The sequence below is a fragment of the Prinia subflava genome, chromosome 2 (assembly GCF_021018805.1).
Source record: "Prinia subflava isolate CZ2003 ecotype Zambia chromosome 2, Cam_Psub_1.2, whole genome shotgun sequence".
Taxonomy (NCBI): Eukaryota; Metazoa; Chordata; class Aves; order Passeriformes; family Cisticolidae; genus Prinia; species Prinia subflava.
In genome coordinates, this window is record NC_086248.1 from 3379496 (window position 1) to 3399750 (window position 20255).

The following is a 20255-nucleotide window of genomic DNA, read 5'->3' on the forward strand; positions in this document are numbered from 1 at the left end:
AGAGGCTGCTCCCACCCCTGGCTGCCCTGCTCCTTGGAGGGGAGCAGTGGGTGTCCCCTGCCCCAGCATCCCTGTGGCCCCTACTCCCATGACACAGCAGGGGCCACCCCCATGGCACCCCTGAGCTGAGCATCCTGGATCTGCCTTACCAATCATCCACAATGACCCACCTGGGCTCCTAGCTGAGCCCCCAGCCCTAGCACTGACCCCCAACTCCATCCCAAGCTCCTGAGAAGCCCCATGGCACAGCCATCAGTCCCTATTCCCTCTGGAGCAGAATCACTTCTCCCACCCCCCACACACCCCCTGGACCCCACAACAGCCCCCGGTGCCCCACACCCAGGCCCCACAGCTGGGGATGGACCCAAGGACACCAAGGCAGTGTGTGACCCATGGAACAGCCCCACAAGGACTCCTGACCCAGCCTGGGAGCCAGTGGACAACCAGCAGGTCCCCACTGAAATGAAGATGGTCATAGCAACCCCTCCATCTCAGTGTGAGAGGTGCTGGGGTCCCCTTGCTGAGACAAAAGGCTTGGCTTGGGGTCCCTGTGAGTGTCACACGTGTCCCCTCTCCCACCACAGGCAGAGATGCTGGTGTGGCTGAGGCCAGCACGGAGAGAGGGTGGATGGTGGGACAGTGTGTGCGTGTCCATGTCTGCCAGGAATTCACCCCAAAGAGATGCACGCCCAGGATACATCTTGGCAGTGGGAATGACCACCACCTTGTATTGGGGACACTGGGGGATGGGATTCCCGTGGGATCCAGGTCTGGCTGTGCAGGGTTGCTGCTGCCTCTGGCAGTGCTCGGTGCCTCCAGGCAGCATCGTCCCGACCACGCAGCGAGGGCACGGGCTGGTGTCGTGCCCGGGGGTCCAGGAGCCCGTCAGGGATACCAGCGCCTGTGGGAGGAGAGCTCTGGCAGTGCCTGTCCCAGCCAGGGCAGCAGGGAGGGTCGGGAATGTCCCTGTACCCTTGGGCTGTACATTCCCAGTTTTTATCCCGGGGACCCTCAACAGGAGCCCTCCGGGCAGCCCTGAACTCACATCCGACAGCAGAATTCCCGCTCGGAGCAGAGGCCGACGCGGCCGATGCCCGGCGGGCAGGAGCGCTGGGAGCAGAATCCCCCGCGGCGCTCGCAGTCCTGCGCTGATGCTCGAACCGGGGGCAGCCCTGCAGGGCACGGAGAGAGGAGGTTTTCAGCCGAGATGCCGAGCACAGCCCCGGTCCCTGCGCGGCCAGCGCTAGCCCAGCCCTGCTTGTCCCCTGCCACGACTGCTGAGCAGGTGCCTGCAGCAGAAATCCAGGTGAGTTTATGGCACTTGGATGGGAGGCAGGCACTACACCCCTAAGCAGGCTCTGGGAGAGCTTTCCTTGGTGCCTGCTGCCTCCTTCCTGGAACAAGGGAGAACTCCAAGCGTGGAAGCAGGCTTTCCCTTCCTCCTCCTCCTCTCCAACAAGACTGCTGTGCCCAGTGCTGCTGCCTCAGGGTCAGGAGACATGGAGAGGGGTCAAATCCCAGTTTTGGAGGGATGAAAGCTTTAATACCACGCCCCAGCTCTGGTCCCAAAAGCAGAACCTGGAGTCTTTCCTTAAAGCTGTGGGGTGAGAGGGACGCCGGCGGGGACGGCACAGCCACCAGGAGAACTCACCCGTGACTCATCCGCCGAGGTGACAAATCCTCCCTAAAAAACACTGACAAAGCACAAGCCCTCCACAGTTCTTACCTGTCACTCCCCGGAGCATCAAGAGGAGCAGGGCACAGAGGACAGGCAGGATCCGCATGCCTGGGACTCGCCAGCAGAGTCGCAGCTCTGGGGAGAAGAGAAAGGAGGCAGAGGTGAATGGGCAGGGCCCTCCCTGCAGGTTGGGTCCCTCCCTGCAGGTCGTGCAGCACCTGCGCGGGGACAGAATGGAGGAGAGGGGATGTCACCGGTCACTGCTGGGAGGATGCGCTCGGCACCCCGGGAGCTTCCCGGCACCAGCAGCAGCAGTTTGGTCTCTTCACGTCGCACAATATCCCTCGGGACAGCTGAATCCTCAAAATGTCCAGCCCCAAAGCTCCTTTTCTCTGTTTCTTTCCCCTGCAGAGAAAAACAAGCGGAGCTTTCCTCATCTGACACCTGAGAAGGATTCCCAGGCCTCCAGCCCGGGATCTTGTGTCATCCCGTCTTGCGTAAGGGCTGCTCGGTGCTGCGGTTTGCTGGACACCTCCGGGGATGCACACACAGCAGCCCTGTTCGTTAGGCCTTGGCAAACAATCAGCTTTCCCCACACAAAGGAGCTCTGTCCTCCTCCCCCCACGGGAAGCGCGCTCTCTATGCTCCGCTTGAAAAATAACTGGGAAGACGCCACTCGGGATGACATCCCTAATTGTGGCTTTGTTTGGTGGAGTTTGTAACCCTTTGCTGATCAATGGAGCATCTTTGTAAACGTTTCCAGCCTTGCTGCACTTTCATCAAGCGTTGTGGGTCCATGTGTGGGGATGGATGTTAAAAACACACTCGTGCCTGGTGGGGTATTCACTGAGCGGTCACAAGGATTGTGGAGGCACACAATGATTTGGTTTGGAAGAGATCAGGAGGCTCCAACCAGCTGCCATGGGCAGGGACACCTTCCAGTAGGTGCTCCAAGCCCCACCCAACCTGGCTTTGAACACTTCCAGGGATGGGGCAGCTGCAGCTCCTCTGGGCAATACGTGAATATGCCTTTGGTCCAAACAACTCACCATATTTCATTGTTTTTTCACTCCCCAGTGAGGGACATTGCACAAACTGTTTGCAGATCTGTACCCAGGGGGATCACTACTACTCTGCCGTGGTAGTCAGAGCATTCAGGGCAGCTTCTTATTTCCTTCACCACTGAAGGAAATCCTGATCTTACAGCTACAGCCAGAAAAAGGGAAAAGGTCATGTCCCATTTTGGTTTTGTTTTTGTTTTTGTTTTTGTTTTTGTTTTTGTTTTTGTTTTTGTTTGTTTTTATATCTGCTGAGCTGTCTTGGCATCAAAACCCCAGGAGGCAAGGGACTGGGAGCAGCTATGTCCAGAAGTCAGGTTCCTTACAAGGCTTCATTAGGGTGGCAATTAGCTGCATCTCTGTGCTGTTGCTCTTTAGCACACACATCAGCTTAATCCCTGGAAGTGTCCAAGGCCAGGCTGGACAGGGCTTGGAGCAATCTGGCATAGTGGAAGGTGTCCCTGCCCATGGCAGGGGGGTTGGATCTGTATGATTTAAAGGTCCCTTCCAACCCAAACTGTTTTATGATTTTCTGAATCTATGGATCTGAATATGTAGAGTGCTGGGGAGATGGGGTTGGGATAAGAAGCAGGGAGGAGATGTGCAGCATGGATCCTAGGGGGTTTCAACCTGTTTCACTCTAAACTGGCTCTTGAAGCCATTTCCCAGCTCTTTGTGGTGCTGAGCTAAATGCATGATGAGACTGGATTCTGCATGACGCTGGCTACAGATCAGATGAATCTAAAATTACAAGGTCTGAACCCTCCCTGCAAAGTCCTCAGTCCTTGAGCAAAAATCTTGTGCCATTCCAGTTTGTGAAACATTCACCTACCGTGGATTGTGCAAAACCCTCTTAGGACATCACCAGTGGATTGCTGGTTTGGCTGCACTTGGCAATTTCCTCAGGTTTCCATGCCAGGAGATCCCTGGGGCTGTTGGCCCCGCTTCCTGCCCTGCACGGGGCTGTGGTTCAGTGGTGCCACAGTCATCTGCAGAAACATCTGCTTTGAACAGGCCCAGAGGCTGAGGGAGCTGGGCCTGTGCAGTCTGGAGAAGACTGAGAGGGATCCAGTAATCCAGTAAAGATCTCAGTAATCCATACAAATATCCCCAAGGGGTGTCAGAGGACGGTGTCAGACTCTCTTCAATGGTGTCCAGCCATAGGATGAGGAGCAATGGCCATAAATTGAAACACAAGAAATTCCACCTCCACTTGAGGAAGGACTTCTTTATGTTGAGGGTGGCAGAGCACTGGAACAGCTGCCCAGGGAGGGTGTGGAGTTTCCTCTTTGGAGATATTCCAAACACACCCGGACCTGTTCCTGTGTCACATGCTCCAGGTGACCCTGCCTTGGCAAGGGTGTTGGGCTGGATGATCACAAGAGGTGCCTTCCAGCCCTAAAAAATCTGTGATTCTGTGGTTCTGTGAAGGGTGGGCAAATGCTTTGCAACAAATGGGCAGCTCAGGGCGTTGAGTCAGTCCTTCGCACTTGGGTTGGTTGCTTCCCTTAAAAAGTCAGCCATTACTGCTCCTCTCTTCAAGAATCACAGAATGGTTTGGGTTGAAAGGGACCTTAAATCTCATTCCAACCCCCTGCCATGGGCAGGGACACCTTCCACCATCCCAGGGTGCTCCAAGCCCTGTCCAACCTGGCCTTGGACACTTCCAGGGATGGGGCAGCCACAGCTTCTCTGGGCACCAAGGATTCCTTGTCAGCACAAGGATGCTCCTGATGCAGGAGCAGCTGCAGAGACAGGAGCTCTCTGAGCAACCTGCACCTTCTGAATTTTCTGTTGTGATCCAGGGCAGGACAGGATCACTTCTCTTAGAAGTGATCAGAGTTACAGTGGGGTTGGCCTCTCTCACATGTTTCTATAATCGCCCCAAGCAATGTCATGGGTCTAACTCTGATCTCCTGATTTGCAGCTGCAGCCAATATAAATTTTGCAGATTCACTCCAAATTTATATCAGATGGAAATGCCACGGGTAAAATCAGATTTCAGATTACCAATTTGTCCTGCTCAGTGTGACTTTAGTTCTCATAATAAAAGAAGATGCTGTTCTCAGGTCTGAAAGCCCTGGATCAGGAGATGGGAACCCAAAGTTTTCAGAGCAGAAGTGCTTTGAAGTGTCACACTGGAGAAGACTTTTGTGCTCCCAGTGGAAATGGTGACTGATCTCAGTCTTAATCATGACAGAGAATTCCCTGGTAGGCATGTGTGGAGAATTTGCCAGCCCTCACTCAGTCAGCAGCCCAGGAAGGGTAAACATTCCTGGCAGGTTTAGACTGATTTCAGAATTCTTGTTTAAAATTCTTAATGGAAGTAGGACTTGGGAAATGAATGGGAAATGAATTACTTCTGGAAATTAATGACAACACCACACAGGGCAGCCATGCAACCTCCCCAGATCTTGCTTTTATTGAGAGGAGAATGACAAATCCTTGCTGGCTGGTACAACAATTCCTTGAATCCAACGATGTCAAAAACGATCACTCCTGGAGATTCTCCACAATTAGCCACACTACAACCTACACAAAGGAAAGGACATTTCAGGGGTTTCAGAATTACGATTATGAGGAAAATCCTGCTGCTTGGGATCAAATGGTAATTTGGGAAGTCACCTTTTCCCTAGATAAATCCTAAACTCACCACCTGCAGCAGTTGTACCCAAAACGACATGACCCCAGGTAATCGTTGCCTCGAGGGCATTTCCCCCTGTGGCAGAAGGTCCCACGATATCCACACTCCATGTAAGGTCTCCTGCGTCTTGCCAAGCTTCTACCTTTGAAAAGAACAAATAAACCAACAAATAAAGATGAGAGACATTTTGTTTCTGGCAGGGATTTGCATTTTGCTTAATCCCTGTGAACTGACAAGGTCGTGACAGTTCACTCCTCAGAGGAGGAGGTTTGTGGGCACAACGACAAAGCAAACACTCTAATTCCTTCTTCTGATGTGAATCCAAGCCCAGGACTTCCTTAGGAACTCAGATTTTAGGGATGGACATCAGAGATCTGATATAAAACAGAGAGGAGGCACTCAGCAGCTCTTAAAACCCTGTAGGTCACAATTCAGGAGAGATGCAGCAGCTCATGTGGGAGAATCCCACTTGTATAAAAAAGAAGGGAAGAGGCTTTTAATGAGAACAGACAGTGATAGGACAGAGGGCAATGGTTTTAAACTAAAAGAGGAGAGGTTTAGATTAGGTATTAGGAAGGAATTCTTCCCTGTGAGGGTGGGGAGGCCCTGGCTGAGGTTTCTCAGAGAAGCTGTGGCTGTCCCTGGATCCCTGGATTTCAGCTTTATCCTGGAAGTGTCCAGGCCCAGGTTGGAAGGTGCTTGGAGCATCCTGGGGTAGTGGAAGGTGTCCCTGCCCATGGCAGAGGATGAAATGAGATGATCCTTATGGTCCCCTTCCAACCCAAACCACTTCACAATTCCATGGTTCCACAGATTTGGCTGTTTCCCTCCCTGTACATTCACCCATGTCTCAAGCAGGTCCTGGTGTCCAGCAGTCCATAGGGATGGCTCCCATATATGCACAAATTCATCAATCCATGCAGAACAACATTTCCATACCACCAAACCCACCACACCAGGCATTGCCCTCTAGGTCTGGGGCTGAACTGTCTGGAACTGCCCTTCCCTGCATGTCCAAATGGAATTCCCTGCTAGAACAGAACACCCACACCCAAAATGCCTTTTGGAAGCAGCCACCAGCCTATGCTATTCCCAGAACACATTTTATCCATGAAGGTGCTAATTGTCAGGGATCAAAACAACCCCAGGGAGCAGACAAGCAATTAGGCAGGAGGTTGCCTGGCCTTGTTTGGTGGATTAATCAGGATGCAGCCTGGCAGCTGAAGTGTTCTGGATGCACCTGACTGAGTGCACACGAACCAATTAATTCCAGTTTCCAGCTCATCCATGGAACAACGTAAATGCAGCATATTCAGAGAGAGGGGAGCTTGTTCCAGCAAACAGATAATGGATATTACACATGGACAGTGCATCCAGCACATCCCTGGTGTGCTGGATTCCCTGCAGGTGAGTAGTGATATATGTATACCCAGAAAATCCCAGGGAGGAATAAGGGAGTGCTTTAAAGGGTGAATAAAACACTCCTGGTCTCAAACTAGCAGTCTGTGGGGCACTGCAGAGGTGGCTGTGAGCAGTCTGAGCTCTCAGAAATACTTTTCTTCCCAGACACAGACAAATTTCTGGCTTTAATATACCCAGAAGGTCCTGCTGAAAACAGGCCAAACATCCACCATGTGTTAAATAAGGACATAAAACAGACCAGAGGAACTCTTTGCCAGTGTCCTGCCTCAGAGAACTGGCACAGGCAGAGGCCCAGGTAAGAATAACATCAGACAACCACATAAAATCACAGAATCACTGGCTCATTTAGGATGGAAAAGACCTTTAAGATCATCAAGTCTAATTGTTAACCCAGCACTGCCAAGCCCACCCCTAATCCATGTCCCCAAGTGCCACATCCAGATGGCTTTTAAATCCCTCCAGGGGTACATATGGCACTTTTCCCACATTTCTGGTCTGCTGCAGTTCATCACAGTCTTTTCCCATCCTGGCATCCTCAGAGGACACTTTCCACCCTGTTCAAACAGAGATCAAAACTCCACCAGCCCTTGCTTGTGCACAGAGCACCCTGAAATTGTAGCTGTGCCGTTTTCAGGGCCAATATTAAAATACAATCTCTTTTTCTGGACAATAGAGTTGTTTGGGGTTCCAGAGTCCTTTGCACCCCCAACAAGCACAGCCTACACCAGCACTTAAGGCTGAACAGGTTTCTCCACCAAGGAGATGCTGCCAGTAGCATTTAAACCTTAACTCATGATGTTGTGCTGCTTCACTCTATGTCCTAACTCCTAAAGCAAAGGATATTTAGAGAACATGGGGCCAGGTTACATTTTCTTTTTTTTTTTTCTGTGTGATTTAAGAATATTTGATCATGATTTAATTTGTTTGTTGGGTGACTCAGAGGCAAAGTGATTTAAGTACAAGCCTGCAGTGTTTAATGGGGAAAAACACTGGTGCTGAACGGTAATGTTGGGGTTGCCCCTTTCAAAGTGATGCTTGGAGCATTTGCCTGCTAATTTCATTTCTCATCTGTAATCTCCAATGAGTTTTGATGATTTAGGTGAAGGTTCTTGGCAGGAGGCAGCTTGGCCACATCCCAAAGGGGACAGGAGACCTTTGCAAGACGCCAACATCTTCCCTTTAGTCCCTCACCTTACCTGCAGCTCCGTGAAATGCCACCAAGAGGAGAACAAGGAGAAAAGGAAGGATTTTCATGGCAGAGGGTAGCCTGGGATCTCGAGTCACTGCAGAGAAAGGAGCCCAGGACATTGGTTAGAGCCTTGTCCCTCCATACTCCCAGGAGTGACACAGAGAAATGTTCTTTAAGACCTTGAAGTTACCTAAAAGAGGTTATTACACATTTTTGTTAGGATCATGTCAGTTGTCCTAAGATTTTCCTGGAGCACACATAGGATCGCATAGAAAAAAACTTCCATGCAAAAAATTCAATTTTAAATCCCCTTTTAATTAATGCATCAAATGACCAGTGATTTATCCTGGATTTCTTGATAACTTGCAATGCATTGCAATAAATTTGATTTGCCTTACGTTAGTTAAAGCTGGTAATTCAGAAAATAAGACAGTTTTTGCTAGATTTATACAAAACAACCCCATGGGTTTTCTCAAGCTTTTCTACTAAAAAAAAAAGAGCAGAAAAAGCAAAATTTTTCCCTAATTAACTCAAAAGCCAGCTTCTCCTTATTCTTGCTTGGAGGCTGTTGTTTATTCTTCCCCTCAAGAATTACATTATCGAGGATAAATTTTTGAGTGTTCGCATTTCCTGCAGCCAACAAAAGCTCCTCTACCTTATCAACATTTGACACCTCTAGAACTGGCTCATGACTCAGCCTGGAATCACTGCACACTCAAGGCTATAAAACAAAATACAGATAAACATGAAAGATATGAAGCCTCCAGCCCGGTTAATAAGGACAAAACCTTTTGAGAGAGGCTGAATAATGAGAATATTTTGGTTGTTACCGGGCAGGAGGAGCTCTAGGCTGGAACAGTCCCAGGATCAGTGTCAGCCACGCAGATAAAGGAGCAGAGCGTGGGTTTGTGCTGTTTCTGGAGGGTGGTGAGGGGGGTTTGACCTCCACAGCCTTCTGGTGGCCAATGAGGCTTTGGGGAGCTCTGGAGACACCCAATGAATCCTCTCTGCTGTTGTCCCAAGAGGAACCAAGGTCTGACTTTCAAACCATTGCAGCATCGCCTCGGGAAATTGTTGAGATGAGAAAAACCACCCTGGGCCTCTTCCCTTTGAGCAACCCTTTGGCCACAGCAGCTCACTCAAGGTCTCTGTTTCCACCTGTTTTCAGAGGTTTTATATTTCCTTACAAAAATGAACAATGTGCCACCATAGAAGTAAAATAAGCATCAGCTGGAATTGTGTTAAAATAAAACCCACCAAACCTACGTTAAATGGGAAGTTAGTTCTTCTTTGGAAATTCGGGAGGAGGGTGAACAGGCTGTCATTAATTCTACATCATTACTGCTGGACAATTAAGGACATGGAAAACATCTGCACTTGGAAATGGTAGGAAAAAAAGTAGGAGAGGAAAACAGAAATCTAAGACTTAAGAATAAAAAAGGAAAAAGTGTTTTGTTTTTCTTTCACATTTTTGTACCAAAACATTTTTATTACTAGGTTACCTGCATGGCACGTAAGATATTTTATGTCATATCCATTTATGGAAATTATTACAGACCATGCCCAGTGATTTTAGTTTTATTATTTACTCTCTTGCCATGGGCAGAAGAGTTCTCTGAGCACAGCACTCCTAAGCATCCTCCTTTCTCACCAAGGATTCCTCCAGCAGCTCCCTGCCTTTTATGCATTTACAGACATTTTTATAAATTCAGGTGCCTGCTGCAAAGGGATTTTCACTTCTCTTTTATTCCTCTTTCCTGCTTGAATCCGGGTGGGAGTTGCCCTTCTCCTCCGGCAGCTGCTGGAGCACGGCTGAGCTCATCCCTGCGAGAGCCTCCCTGGGCTCGCCCTTCGTGCCCTGCAGGGATTTTTCTTAGATCTCTTTGTTTTCTTTCCCAATCAAAGCAACTATTTCACTGAGGTTTCCAGCCCAGCCTTTTCAGCAGCTTTCAGGCTGCCCTCGGGCTTCTTGTTTCTCTGGGCTGCTCCTTTGGGTGCTTTTCTTTCCTCATTTTTGCTGTTTTTTGAGATTGAATACTCGCATGTTGAATGTATTTGGTCCCACAATGCGGTTACACATAATTGTGCTGTGGTCACTTTTACAGAGCAGCTCCCACAAACAGCTTTGGAATTGGGTCCTTTGCACCTAATCCAGGAAGGCAAATGTTCTTGTGGATGCCAGGACCAGCTGTTCTAACAATCACCGTTGTACAGCAATAAAAACGTACATTTTACAGAGGAAAAATCTAATGTCTGCATCTCCTGGCATCATCCACAGTCACCTGTCAGATCTGCTCTTCATCACCTCAGGCAAGGGAAGGGCCTGCAGAAGATGTGCCCTGGAGCCCTTTAGGGCAGGGCTGTTGCTGAAACCCTTCCCGGAGGTGTTGTGAGGTGTTTGCAGACAGATGTGCAGCCAAACACCTGGACTGAAAAGTGGCTCAGCACCTGAGGAACAGCTGGGTCTGTGTGATGTCACCTGTGGGCAGCTCACACGGAGCACCGAGCCCAGATCTGGGGGTCCCCAACTCAAGAAAGGCTTGGAGCTGCTGGAGGGATCCAGAGGAGGCCAAGGGCTGAAGCCATGGCCAGGGACAACTTCCACCAGACCAGATTCCTCCAAGCCCCATCCAGCCTGGCTTTGGACACCTCCAGGGATCCAGCAGCAGCCACAGCTTCCCTGGGAAACCTGTGCCAGGGCCTCACCACCCTCACAGCCATCAATTCCTTCCCAATATCCCATCCATCCCTGCCCTCTGGCAGTGGGAAGCCATTCCCTGTGTCCTGTCCCTCCATCCCTTGTCCCAAGTCTCCCTCCAGCTCTCCTGGAGCCCCTTTAGGCCCTGGAAGGGGCTCTGAGCTCTCCCCAGAGCCTTCTCTCCTCCAGGATGTAGCTTTCTTGGAGGCTTGAGGAGTTTTTTAGCAAAAGAGGCTCCTGGGTGCTAAAATCCAGCAGAGAAAAGTGCAGCCAAACCGGTGGCTGGGAGGCAGCCAGAGCAACTGGGAGCTGCCAGAGAATCTGGGGAGGGTGGCTGGCTCTGGGAATATCTTCTGCAAGGGCTTCTGGCTCTCTCCTTCTCTGCCTGGCAAAGTTCCGGGGTGATGATGGCACAGGATTTATTCCTGGCTTGGAACACAGGAGGAGAGACTGAGGAGAGGCAGCTGAGACACCTCAGGGTGGGAACGGTGGTGATGGAGAGAAGGGGGGGTGAGATGATGAGGGTCTCGTGTCTTCTGTGGGTGACAAGAAGAGTCACACTGTGCCTGCATGGACCCTGGCAGCATCTGCACTGCTGAGTTTACAAAAATAGCTTTTCCACATCCTGTTCTCAGGTCTGGGAGAGGCTTTGGTGCCCATTAGAGGCTGAGTTGTGCTTTGTATGCTAAAAATTGGGTTTTCTAGGAATGGGCCACTTGGCAGCCGTGGTATTTGCTGCTGTGGAGGACAGAGACAGCCAAGGCTGAGCTTCACTCAGCTCCAGAGCCCTAATTACACCCCTGACTTTATAAAAATGCTTGGCTGGAGGTGGGCCCAGCAGCCCAACACCATTAATTAATGAAACACAAATACAGGCAGGGCAGGGGGACAGCAGGAAAAGTGAGTTGTCCTTTACACCCAAAGGGCCCCCAAACCCAATCAGATGGAGCTGGGGCTGCAAAGATGCCAAATTCCTGGTAAAAAGCAGTGCTGGAGACCCACAGAGAGCCTGGGGATGCTCCCACGAGTGGGGAAAACCAGGCAAGGACATTTCTGAGCAGTCTGGTGCTCCTGTTACACAGCAGAGACTGGGCTTTATTGCCAGAGTTGCAAAAAACTGTCAATAAAATTTTAAAAAGCAACAATAAATGTATGAAAGTCCCAGAACACATCCAACAGCTCAGCTGATGTGCAAACTTGTGGGAGCTTCCTGCAGTGTATTGCGAAAACCACCAAACCCAGAGGTGATATTTTGATTTAATTAATCCCCCCCCCCCTTCATGGCTTTTCCTGTAGCGACCTGCTGGGAAATTATTTTCTGAAAAGCATCAGGGCTGGAGGCTGCAGGGCTGGAAATTGGGATAAAAAAAGCAAATGCACACAAGAGGGCCCCTGCAACCTCCGGTGCTTGGGATCCCATTTCACAGCGGTTTCATCTCTGTGGTAGGGCGGGAAAACAAGGGGATTAATTGATGGCTCTGTGCACAGCATGTCCCAGCTGCCACCTAGTGCTCATCCCCGACACAGGGACACGGGGACATGGCGGGCATCGCAAGGGGGACATCGGGGTGGGCGTGTCCCCGTGCTCAGCAATTTGGGGGACATCGGGATGGGCTTGTCCTAGTGCACAGTAACACAGGGAACAACGGTGTGGGCTTGAGCTGGTTCTGAAAAACCCGGGGACATCGGGGTGGGCTTGTGACACTGCAGAAGAACTCGGGGACATCGGGGTGGGCTTGTGTCACTGCACAAGGACCCGGGGGACATCGGGGTGGGCTTGTGTCACTGCACAAGAACCCGGGGGACATCGGGATGAACTTGTGACACTGCACAAGGACCCGGGGGACATCGGGGTGGGCTTGTGCCGGTGCACAACAATTTGGGGGGACACGGGATGTTCTTGTGGCAGTGCACAGTAGCTCCAGGGGTCTCGGGCTCTGTCCCCAAGCCCCCGGGGGTGACGCAAGCACCGTGATGTCACAGAGCCCGGGGAGGGGACACTGGGGGAGGTGCCCGGTGAGGCCGTGGAGGGGCGGGCGGAGCGGGACCGACCCTGGCGGATCCTTCTTCCTCCTCCTCCTCCTTCTCCTCCCTTTCCTCCCTCCTCCTCCTCCTCCTCCTCCCTGCGGTGCTCGCAGGATGCGCGGGGCCGTCCCCGGGCTCAGCCTGACGCTGCTGGCGGCGGAGAGCGGCGCCCGTGAGTGAGCGCGCAGGATGCGCGCAGGATGCGCGGGGCGTGGGGGCTGCGCTGCGGCGGAGGGGACGGGGAAAGGCGGGCGGGATGCTGGCAGTGACGCCTTTGCGGCCATCCCGGGGGTCCCGAATCACCTCCGGGGAGCGGGGCGTCATCCCCGCGCCCCGAGCTGTGGGAGATGCGCGGTTCTGCTCCCGGCATCCCCGCGGGTCCAGCTGTCCTCTTGGATTTTTTTCATAATTGAAAAATCGAATTTTTTCCCTCCCCCGCTTATTTATTTGTTTATTTTGGAGCCCGAGCTATTTATCAGAGCCTTCCCGGGGGCTGGGCCCCTCGGTGGCGGTGGCTGTGCCTCAGCTGACAAAGCCACCGGGGGCCGGCAGCTGGAGATAAGCCCAGGACGAGGGCTGCGAACCCCTTGGGCGGGCTGGGAGATGGAGTTCTGGCGGGAATGGCTTTAAACTGACACAGAGCAGGTTTACATTGGATATTAGGAGGAAATTCTTCCCCTGTGAGGGCGGTGAGGCCCTGGCACAGGGTGCCCAGAGAAGCTGTGGCTGCACCTGGATCCTTGGAAATGTCCAAGGCCAGGCTGGACAGGGCTTGGAACGACAGGGGAAGGTGTCCCTGCCCATGGCAGGGGGTGGAACGAGATGAGCTTTCGGGTGCCTTCCCACCCAAACCATTCTGGGATTCTGTGGTTATGAACGGCACCGCTCACTTGCTGGTGGGGTGTGGCTGTGTCATCCCTCAGCACCGCCTCTCTGCCCTTCTCCAGGGCTCTGTGCCATCATCCACTACCTTGTCCGTGGGCAGCTGGGCTGGTTCGGGCTGACCATCGCCTGCCTGGTGCCCGGCTACGCCGCCCAGCTCCTCAGCATCCTCTGGTTCCGGGCGGACGGACACGCACCCGGCTGCTGCCTCCTGGCGCTGCACCTCCTGCAGCTGGGCCTCTGGAAGCGGTGAGAGACCCTCCCCGCCATCCTCCCGACCCCCACAACCCGGGTGCAGCCCCAAAATTCCTCAAACCACGGCGGGCATCCCGTCACGGTGACTCCTGCAGGTACTGGGATGTCGTGCGGGCGGCGGCGGAGACGGGCGGCGCTGCCGGGGAGGTGCTGGCTCAGCTCGGGGATGTCTGTGTGCTGCGGCTCCTGGAGGCCCTGCTGCAGACCCTGCCTCACCTTCTGCTCCAGGCCTATGTTGTGGTGGCCGTGGACCCAGCGGGCTTCATCCCTGGTGAGTCCCCAGGAGGATGGTTCAGGTGATGCGTTTGGGTGAGGGATATGTGTGTGTCCTCTGGATGGAGGAATGTGCTGCAAAGGGGCTGGGAAGCCTCTGTGTGAAGCAGCAGGGACAAGTGTGGCTGAAAGATCTGCTCTGGCTGAATGCAGAGATGGCTGCTTTGCCCCAGAGGTGAATTTTCAGGTGTGCCAAGAGAGATGTTGCTGTGTGGAGTCACGGCATGTGCAAGGTCACACTCGCTCATCACTGATGGCAGTGACCAGGATGGAGCTGCCCTGGGGCTGCAGAGCTCTGGCCATGGAGACAGCACTCAGAGGGTATCCACGGGGGGATGCCAAGCATGCAGAGACCAGATTTAGCAGGATTTAGTTGAAATACTCCTGTTTCATATCTGGTAATCTTCAAGCCAAGTTGGACAGGGTTCTGAGCAGCCTGGTCTGGTGAAGGTGTCCCTGATCATTGCAGGGGTTGGACTGGATGGCCTTTAAGGTCCCTTCTGTGATTCCTTGATTCTGTGATTTGCTTGGCAGGATCAAGGGGTGTCTGGCTTGTATGGGGGTGCCGTGCTACCAACACCTCCTTATCACAGAGGATTTGCCCTGCTGTGCATTTGGACCTCCAGCAGAGCCCTGACTGCCCCTGTCCCCATACAGGTGTCAGCGCGGGGCTGTCCCTGCTGTCCCTGGCCTGGGCTCTGGTCTCCTACAGCCACTTCACCTGCCTGCTGAGGCCCGGGCACCTGAGCCCACCGGCTGCTGTCATCCTGTGCCTGCTGCTCTGGAGGACAGGGATGCTGGGGACCCGCGTCCTGGCCCTGGTGCTCTTTGCCAGGCTCTATTCCTTCTGGGTTTTCGCTGTGGCAGGTGAGACCCGAGATGCTGTTCCCCACATCCCACCCCAGTGTCAGCCCTGTGCTGCTCCTGCTGCTGGGACCGTTTGCAGCCTCCCCCAGGAATGGCTTTGCAAGTCCAGTCCCTTCTCCCTGCAGGGGCCCACTGGCTGCTCATGTCCTTCTGGCTGGGGGCCCAGCAGACGGATATCGTGGCCCAGCCGTGCCGCTGGAGGCTCTTCAACTGCCTGCTGGGGGCTGTGTACATCTTCTGCTACATCAATGTCTGGCCCGGCCCCTCCAAGACCAGGGTGACCGTATTTTATGCAGTGAGTACCTGGGAATGTCTTGTATTCCACATGGATGCAGCTGCTGGGGACAAGCAACAGCTTCAGACTCTGCATTTTCATCTCTCACGTCACCACTTGCTCAAAATCCAGTGTTTTATTGTGTCCTGACAAAGCCACGTGGTCACCAAGGTGGATGTGCCTTCTGCACTGGCCTTGATTCCTTGGAGGCAGCCTTACAATGTCAGTGGCCAAAAATAGGTGAAGACATTGTAGAAAGTTCAGTTTGACAACTTCTATGTTTTCAGTGATAAATCAGGTGCAAAATATAACAGGACAAGTGCTCAAGGCCAGGCTGGATGGGGCTTGGAGCAAACTGGGATAGTGGAAGGTGTCCCTGCCCACGGCAGGGGGTGGAATGAGATGAGCTTAAGGTCCCTTCTGACCCAAACCATTCTGGGATTCTAAAAATCTATGAAAATCTAGAGACTGGGTGTTTTCTGTTATCAGTGGCACATGTAAAGCCATCAGAAGGAAATAAATGATGATTCTCTTCCCTCTGCCTTGCAGATAATGCTGATGGAGAACACGCTCCTGCTGCTGTTGGGCACCCGGTTCCTGCAGGCAGAGCTGAGGAACAGTCTGACAGTGACTGGGGCTGTCATGTCAGGGTCTGTAATAGGTGAGAACATTGATTTTAGAGCCCAGATTGCACATTTTGAGAGTAGTTTGAGGAACTGAGCATCCAGACTCCTGTCCCAAGTCCCTCTCCAGCTCTCCTGGAGCCCCTTTAGGCTCTGGAAGGGGCTCTGAGGTCTCCCTGGAGCCTTTTCTTTTCCAGGTGAGCACCCCCAGCTCTCCCAGCCTGGCCCCAGAGCAGAGGGGCTCCAGCCCTTGGAGCATCTTTGTGCCAAGCAGGGTCATATTTTCCCAGTGGGATGGGGGCAGAGGGAAGTTGTGCAACTCCCCAGACCCTCAGATCAACCAAATTAAAGAAATGGGATGGAAAAGGAGCAGTTCCTGTGGTCTTGATGAGTTTAGGGTATAAGTGGGAACCTGTCTTAAAAACCTGCTGATGTCTCATTTAAAAGCCAGAGGATGGGGATGAAAGGTTTCCTGCATCCCACATCTCACTGCTGGGCAGCTTTCAGTCTGCAAATGAATCCAGATTAAATCTGGGGTTGAGTGTGCACTTTCTAGGCCAAAAGCTGCTCAAGTGGGATTTTTGCATGCCCATAAATGCCTGATAGATGTGCTGCTTATACACCTGGTTCTCAGCAGCATCTTTGCAAAGGTCTTGCTGATCTGGAGGTGCAGCAAGGTGTGGCCTCTTCTCCACACCTGACCAAAATGCTGCTGGGACTCCTCGGTGACACTTTTCTGCTCCTTTCCAGGTGCCACAGCGCTGGTGATTTACTACAGCCTGCTCCATCCCAAGTCCACAGAGATCTGGCAGGGATTCCTGGAGACAACCTGCGGTGCTGCAGCAGCTGGGGATGAGGAGGTGTCTGGGGAGAGCTCCCAAGCTGGGCAGAGTTCAGGGACTTTGGGAGATGAGGAGTCCTTGCCAGTGGAAGGGACCAAGACAGAGCCCAAAAATGAGACCAGCTCATCGCTGCTGCAGTCCAAAGGGTGTTTGGAGGACAGCTGGACTGACCATCACCATTGGCTGCTGGTGAAGCTGGCCTTGAAGACGGGAGATCTGTCCATGATCAACGCAGCCTTTGGAGATGGTGGCGTGGGAGAGGCTTTTCCTGGAGGATGGATGATGGAGAAAGCCCCTGGTGTTGAGCCTGGGGCAGACTTTTCCCTCCCCATGAGGGACATCCATCCCTCTGGACTGGCAGTGGGGAATGGAGGAGGCCTCAAACCCAGTGCTGGTGCTCTGGAGATGGCACAGGAGGATGGAGCAGGGCAGGAGCCTGATTTTCCCCCGTCCACGTCCCATCCCAGTGGCTTCTCCCCGGATTCAACCGAGAGCTCCTCTGTGTATTTCAGTGCAAGTGCAGGAGGCATCATCTCACCTGGGGCAGGGACAGCCACAGCCACAAGCATGTCCCTGGTGCAAAGGGACAGCGAGGGCTGCCTGGGAGAAGGAGGAGGAGGAAGAGGAGGGGATTTATCCCTTGGGATGGCCAGCATCAGCCCAATCCTGGGTGCTTGTGCCCACAGGTGTCTGCAGAGAAGCTCTTCCTTTGGCAACACAGGCAGCTGTGGGGTGGCAGGTCCCCCCAAAGAGGGCTCAGAGCCCTCAGGGACAGAGGGTGCCCTTGTGGGGTCCCATCACCTTTGGGACACCCACCCTTGTGGCCCGCCGGGGACTGTGCCGAGGAGCAAGCTGAGGTCACCGTGCTTCACCTCCACCCCTAAGGCCTGCTCTAAGTGCCCCCAGTGAGGACTGGGGGAGCCAGGAGAGGGGACAGACCTGTCTGGGTTACCAGAGTGACTCTGTAAATGGCTGCACTGTCACCTTGGGTCAGCCTTGGGGTGACTGTCTCATCAACAGGGTGTGGCAGGAGGTGGTGGGACAAAGACTGTCCCCACAGTGCCCTTGCCATGGGGCAGATGTGCTCCTCCATCTCTGAGACATCACCTTCCCTCACAGTACATCTTCTACTGGCAGTCTTGAGAACTTCAAAAGCCTTAAAAGGCCCTAAAAGTCCAGGGCTGGTTATTTATTGAGCTTATTTATGTCACAGGCCTGCCAGGGAGGCAGAGCCCTCTGCCTTTGGTGTGTTTGTGACAACGACTCGAAATGTGTCCTTTAACCAGTGCCTGCACAAGCTGCTGGCCTGTCCCAGTGTGGAGATCTGGTTACTGACTCCAGGGGCTGCAGTGCTGGCCAAAGCAGTTTCCTCAGGACAAATAAGTGCCTAAATCAGAAAAATGATGGGGTTTACTCTCAGATGTCCTTCCTTTGGGGCAGAGTAAGGCCTCAAGTAAGGCTCAGCATTGCTTGATTTTTTTCCCCCACCAGGTTTATCTTGAGGCCTTTACCAACTCCATTTTTGGGGGTTATATAGGATTGCAGATCCTCTTCCTGCAGACCAGAACCTCAGAACCTGGAATGACAGCCAAAAGCCATGTCCTGCTGCTTGCCCACTGTCCTGCTTCCCAAAGTGGTCTTTTCTCTCCAGCTTCCTCCTTGTCCTCCTCCAGCTACAGAGCACAGGACCCAGAATTATTTGGGTTGGAAGGGACCTTAAAGCTCATCCAGTTCCAACCTCTGCCACAGGCAGGGACACCTTCCACTAGACCAGGTTACCAGGTTATAGTCCACATTTATCTGGATGCTCCCTCCTAAATTTAGCCTCAGGTCATATCTCAAACCAGTTCTACTGCCACCATAAAACCCCTGGTGCAGGCAGGGTTTATTTGTGTCAGGAATTAAAACCATCAACACCACGGTCTCAGAAATAGCCAGTGCTTCCCACCAAGCTGCCTGGGCATGGATTTGTGCCCAGGGCACAGGTTTGTGCCCAGGACATGGTGTGACATGTTAATTGAGCTGTGATCAGCTGGATTCACCACCAAGCTCCTGAGTGCCAGCTGGAGCACATCTGGCTGTGCTCTCCAGCTGTTGCCCCACCGTGGGCAGGACTCTGGTGCTGCCACAGGGCAGGAAAGGCAGCAGGAAGGGCACAGGCATGTGATTAAATATTAAAAAAAGCTTTCATGGTGCATCCACTGCTCAGGGCTGACCCAGCCAGATGTTCCCTCAGGGCACAGAAAACCCAGTTGGTGCTGAGCATGGAGTGAAGCCACATTCCAAGGGGATGAAGGCTCCCTGTCTCCATCTGGACCCCAGCCCCCAGTGCTGTGGCAGTGCTCTGCAGGCAGGAGTAGTTCCAGTGGCTTTTCCAGAGCCCTTCTCACTGTGTGGATCACACAGAAGGCAGCGGTGCTGCCGGGCCGTTAACAGGAATTTTTATCTAGCTTGTTTTTCTACTTTTGATAATATATGATTATGCTTGAAAACACCCCAAACCAGCCTTTGCTGTGTCTGTGTCTCGTGTTGGGGGAGAAAATAAGTGTGGAGGGATCTCTCTTCCTGCTCTTGGCTGTTGCAGCCCCAGGATGAGCTGCCTGTCAGGATTTCCAGTGGGAGGGTGAGGAAGGGACCTGGGCAACAGGATCTGAGTAAATGGCATGAAAATATGTCAGGGAAGGTTAAGGATGGGTGTAGAAAAATATTCAGCCAGCATGAAACTGTCCCACAGGCCAGTCAGAAAAGAAACAGACAATTTTGAGAAAGTAAAGAATACTTTTGTGCACGGGATCAGGTGTAAACGTGGACTTTGATTCTCACAGCACATCCACAGTGCAAAGGTGCACCGTGAGCTGATAGCTCTGACCTCGGATGAGGTGGTTGTGGAAATCCTGGATAGATCAAGGAATGGCAGAAGAGGAGGGGAGAATCTGGGGACAGAGGGTGCACAAGGACTGGGGTAGGGATGATGGTGTTTGTGTGAGGGCTGTGTTCCCATGGCTTTGCTCCCTGAGGATGAGAGTTGGTCACTGGTGAGTCATGCTCCCCTTCACCTTCTCCTTGGGAGCAATTAGGTGGGATAATATGGATTGTCTGTCCTTAAAGGCTTCCAGCCTGTGTGAGAGCCCTGTGGCACCTATGTCCTGCGTGCTTGTACAGTCCCAGCACCGAGTCACAGATCACCTGTATTTAAGTAGAGAATCCCAAAATGGGTTGGGTTGGAAGGGACCTTAAAGATCCTCTCATTCTAATCCCCTGCCATGGGCAGGGACACCTTCCACCATTCCAGGTTGCTCCAAGCCCCATCCAACCTGGCCTGGGACATTTCCAGCAATGGGACAACCACAGCTTCTCTGGGCACCCTGTGCCAGGGCCTCCCCACCCTCACAGGGAAGGATTTCTACCCTACATCCCATCTAAACCTATTCTTTAGTGAATTCTAAAGCCCTGTTTGAAGTAGGAGGACTCCAGAAGCAAATCACAGCTCCAGACACCCTTCCCCATCCTTCCCCACCCTTCCTG

The 20255-nt window shown here is 52.7% G+C and overlaps 2 protein-coding genes across 2 annotated transcripts; one reads left to right on the forward strand and one right to left on the reverse strand.

The window, feature by feature from the left end:
• Positions 1 to 596: 596 nt before the first annotated feature.
• Positions 597 to 8071, reverse strand: LOC134564488 (gallinacin-5-like). The gene is made up of 4 exons (XM_063423379.1): positions 7999 to 8071; positions 1727 to 1813; positions 1046 to 1172; positions 597 to 901 (listed from the first exon to the last, which is right to left on the reverse strand). Exons 1-4 carry the CDS (start codon positions 8054 to 8056, stop codon positions 886 to 888), a joined length of 288 nt encoding a protein of 95 aa, XP_063279449.1. The 5' UTR covers positions 8057 to 8071; the 3' UTR covers positions 597 to 885.
• Positions 8072 to 11368: 3297 nt separating this feature from the next.
• XKR5 (XK related 5) lies at positions 11369 to 20219 on the forward strand. Its single transcript, XM_063423367.1, has 7 exons — positions 11369 to 12886; positions 13662 to 13845; positions 13947 to 14122; positions 14782 to 14991; positions 15117 to 15286; positions 15815 to 15926; positions 16639 to 20219. Exons 1-7 carry the CDS (start codon positions 12664 to 12666, stop codon positions 17637 to 17639), a joined length of 2076 nt encoding a protein of 691 aa, XP_063279437.1. The 5' UTR covers positions 11369 to 12663; the 3' UTR covers positions 17640 to 20219.
• The last annotated feature ends 36 nt before the right edge of the window (positions 20220 to 20255 follow it).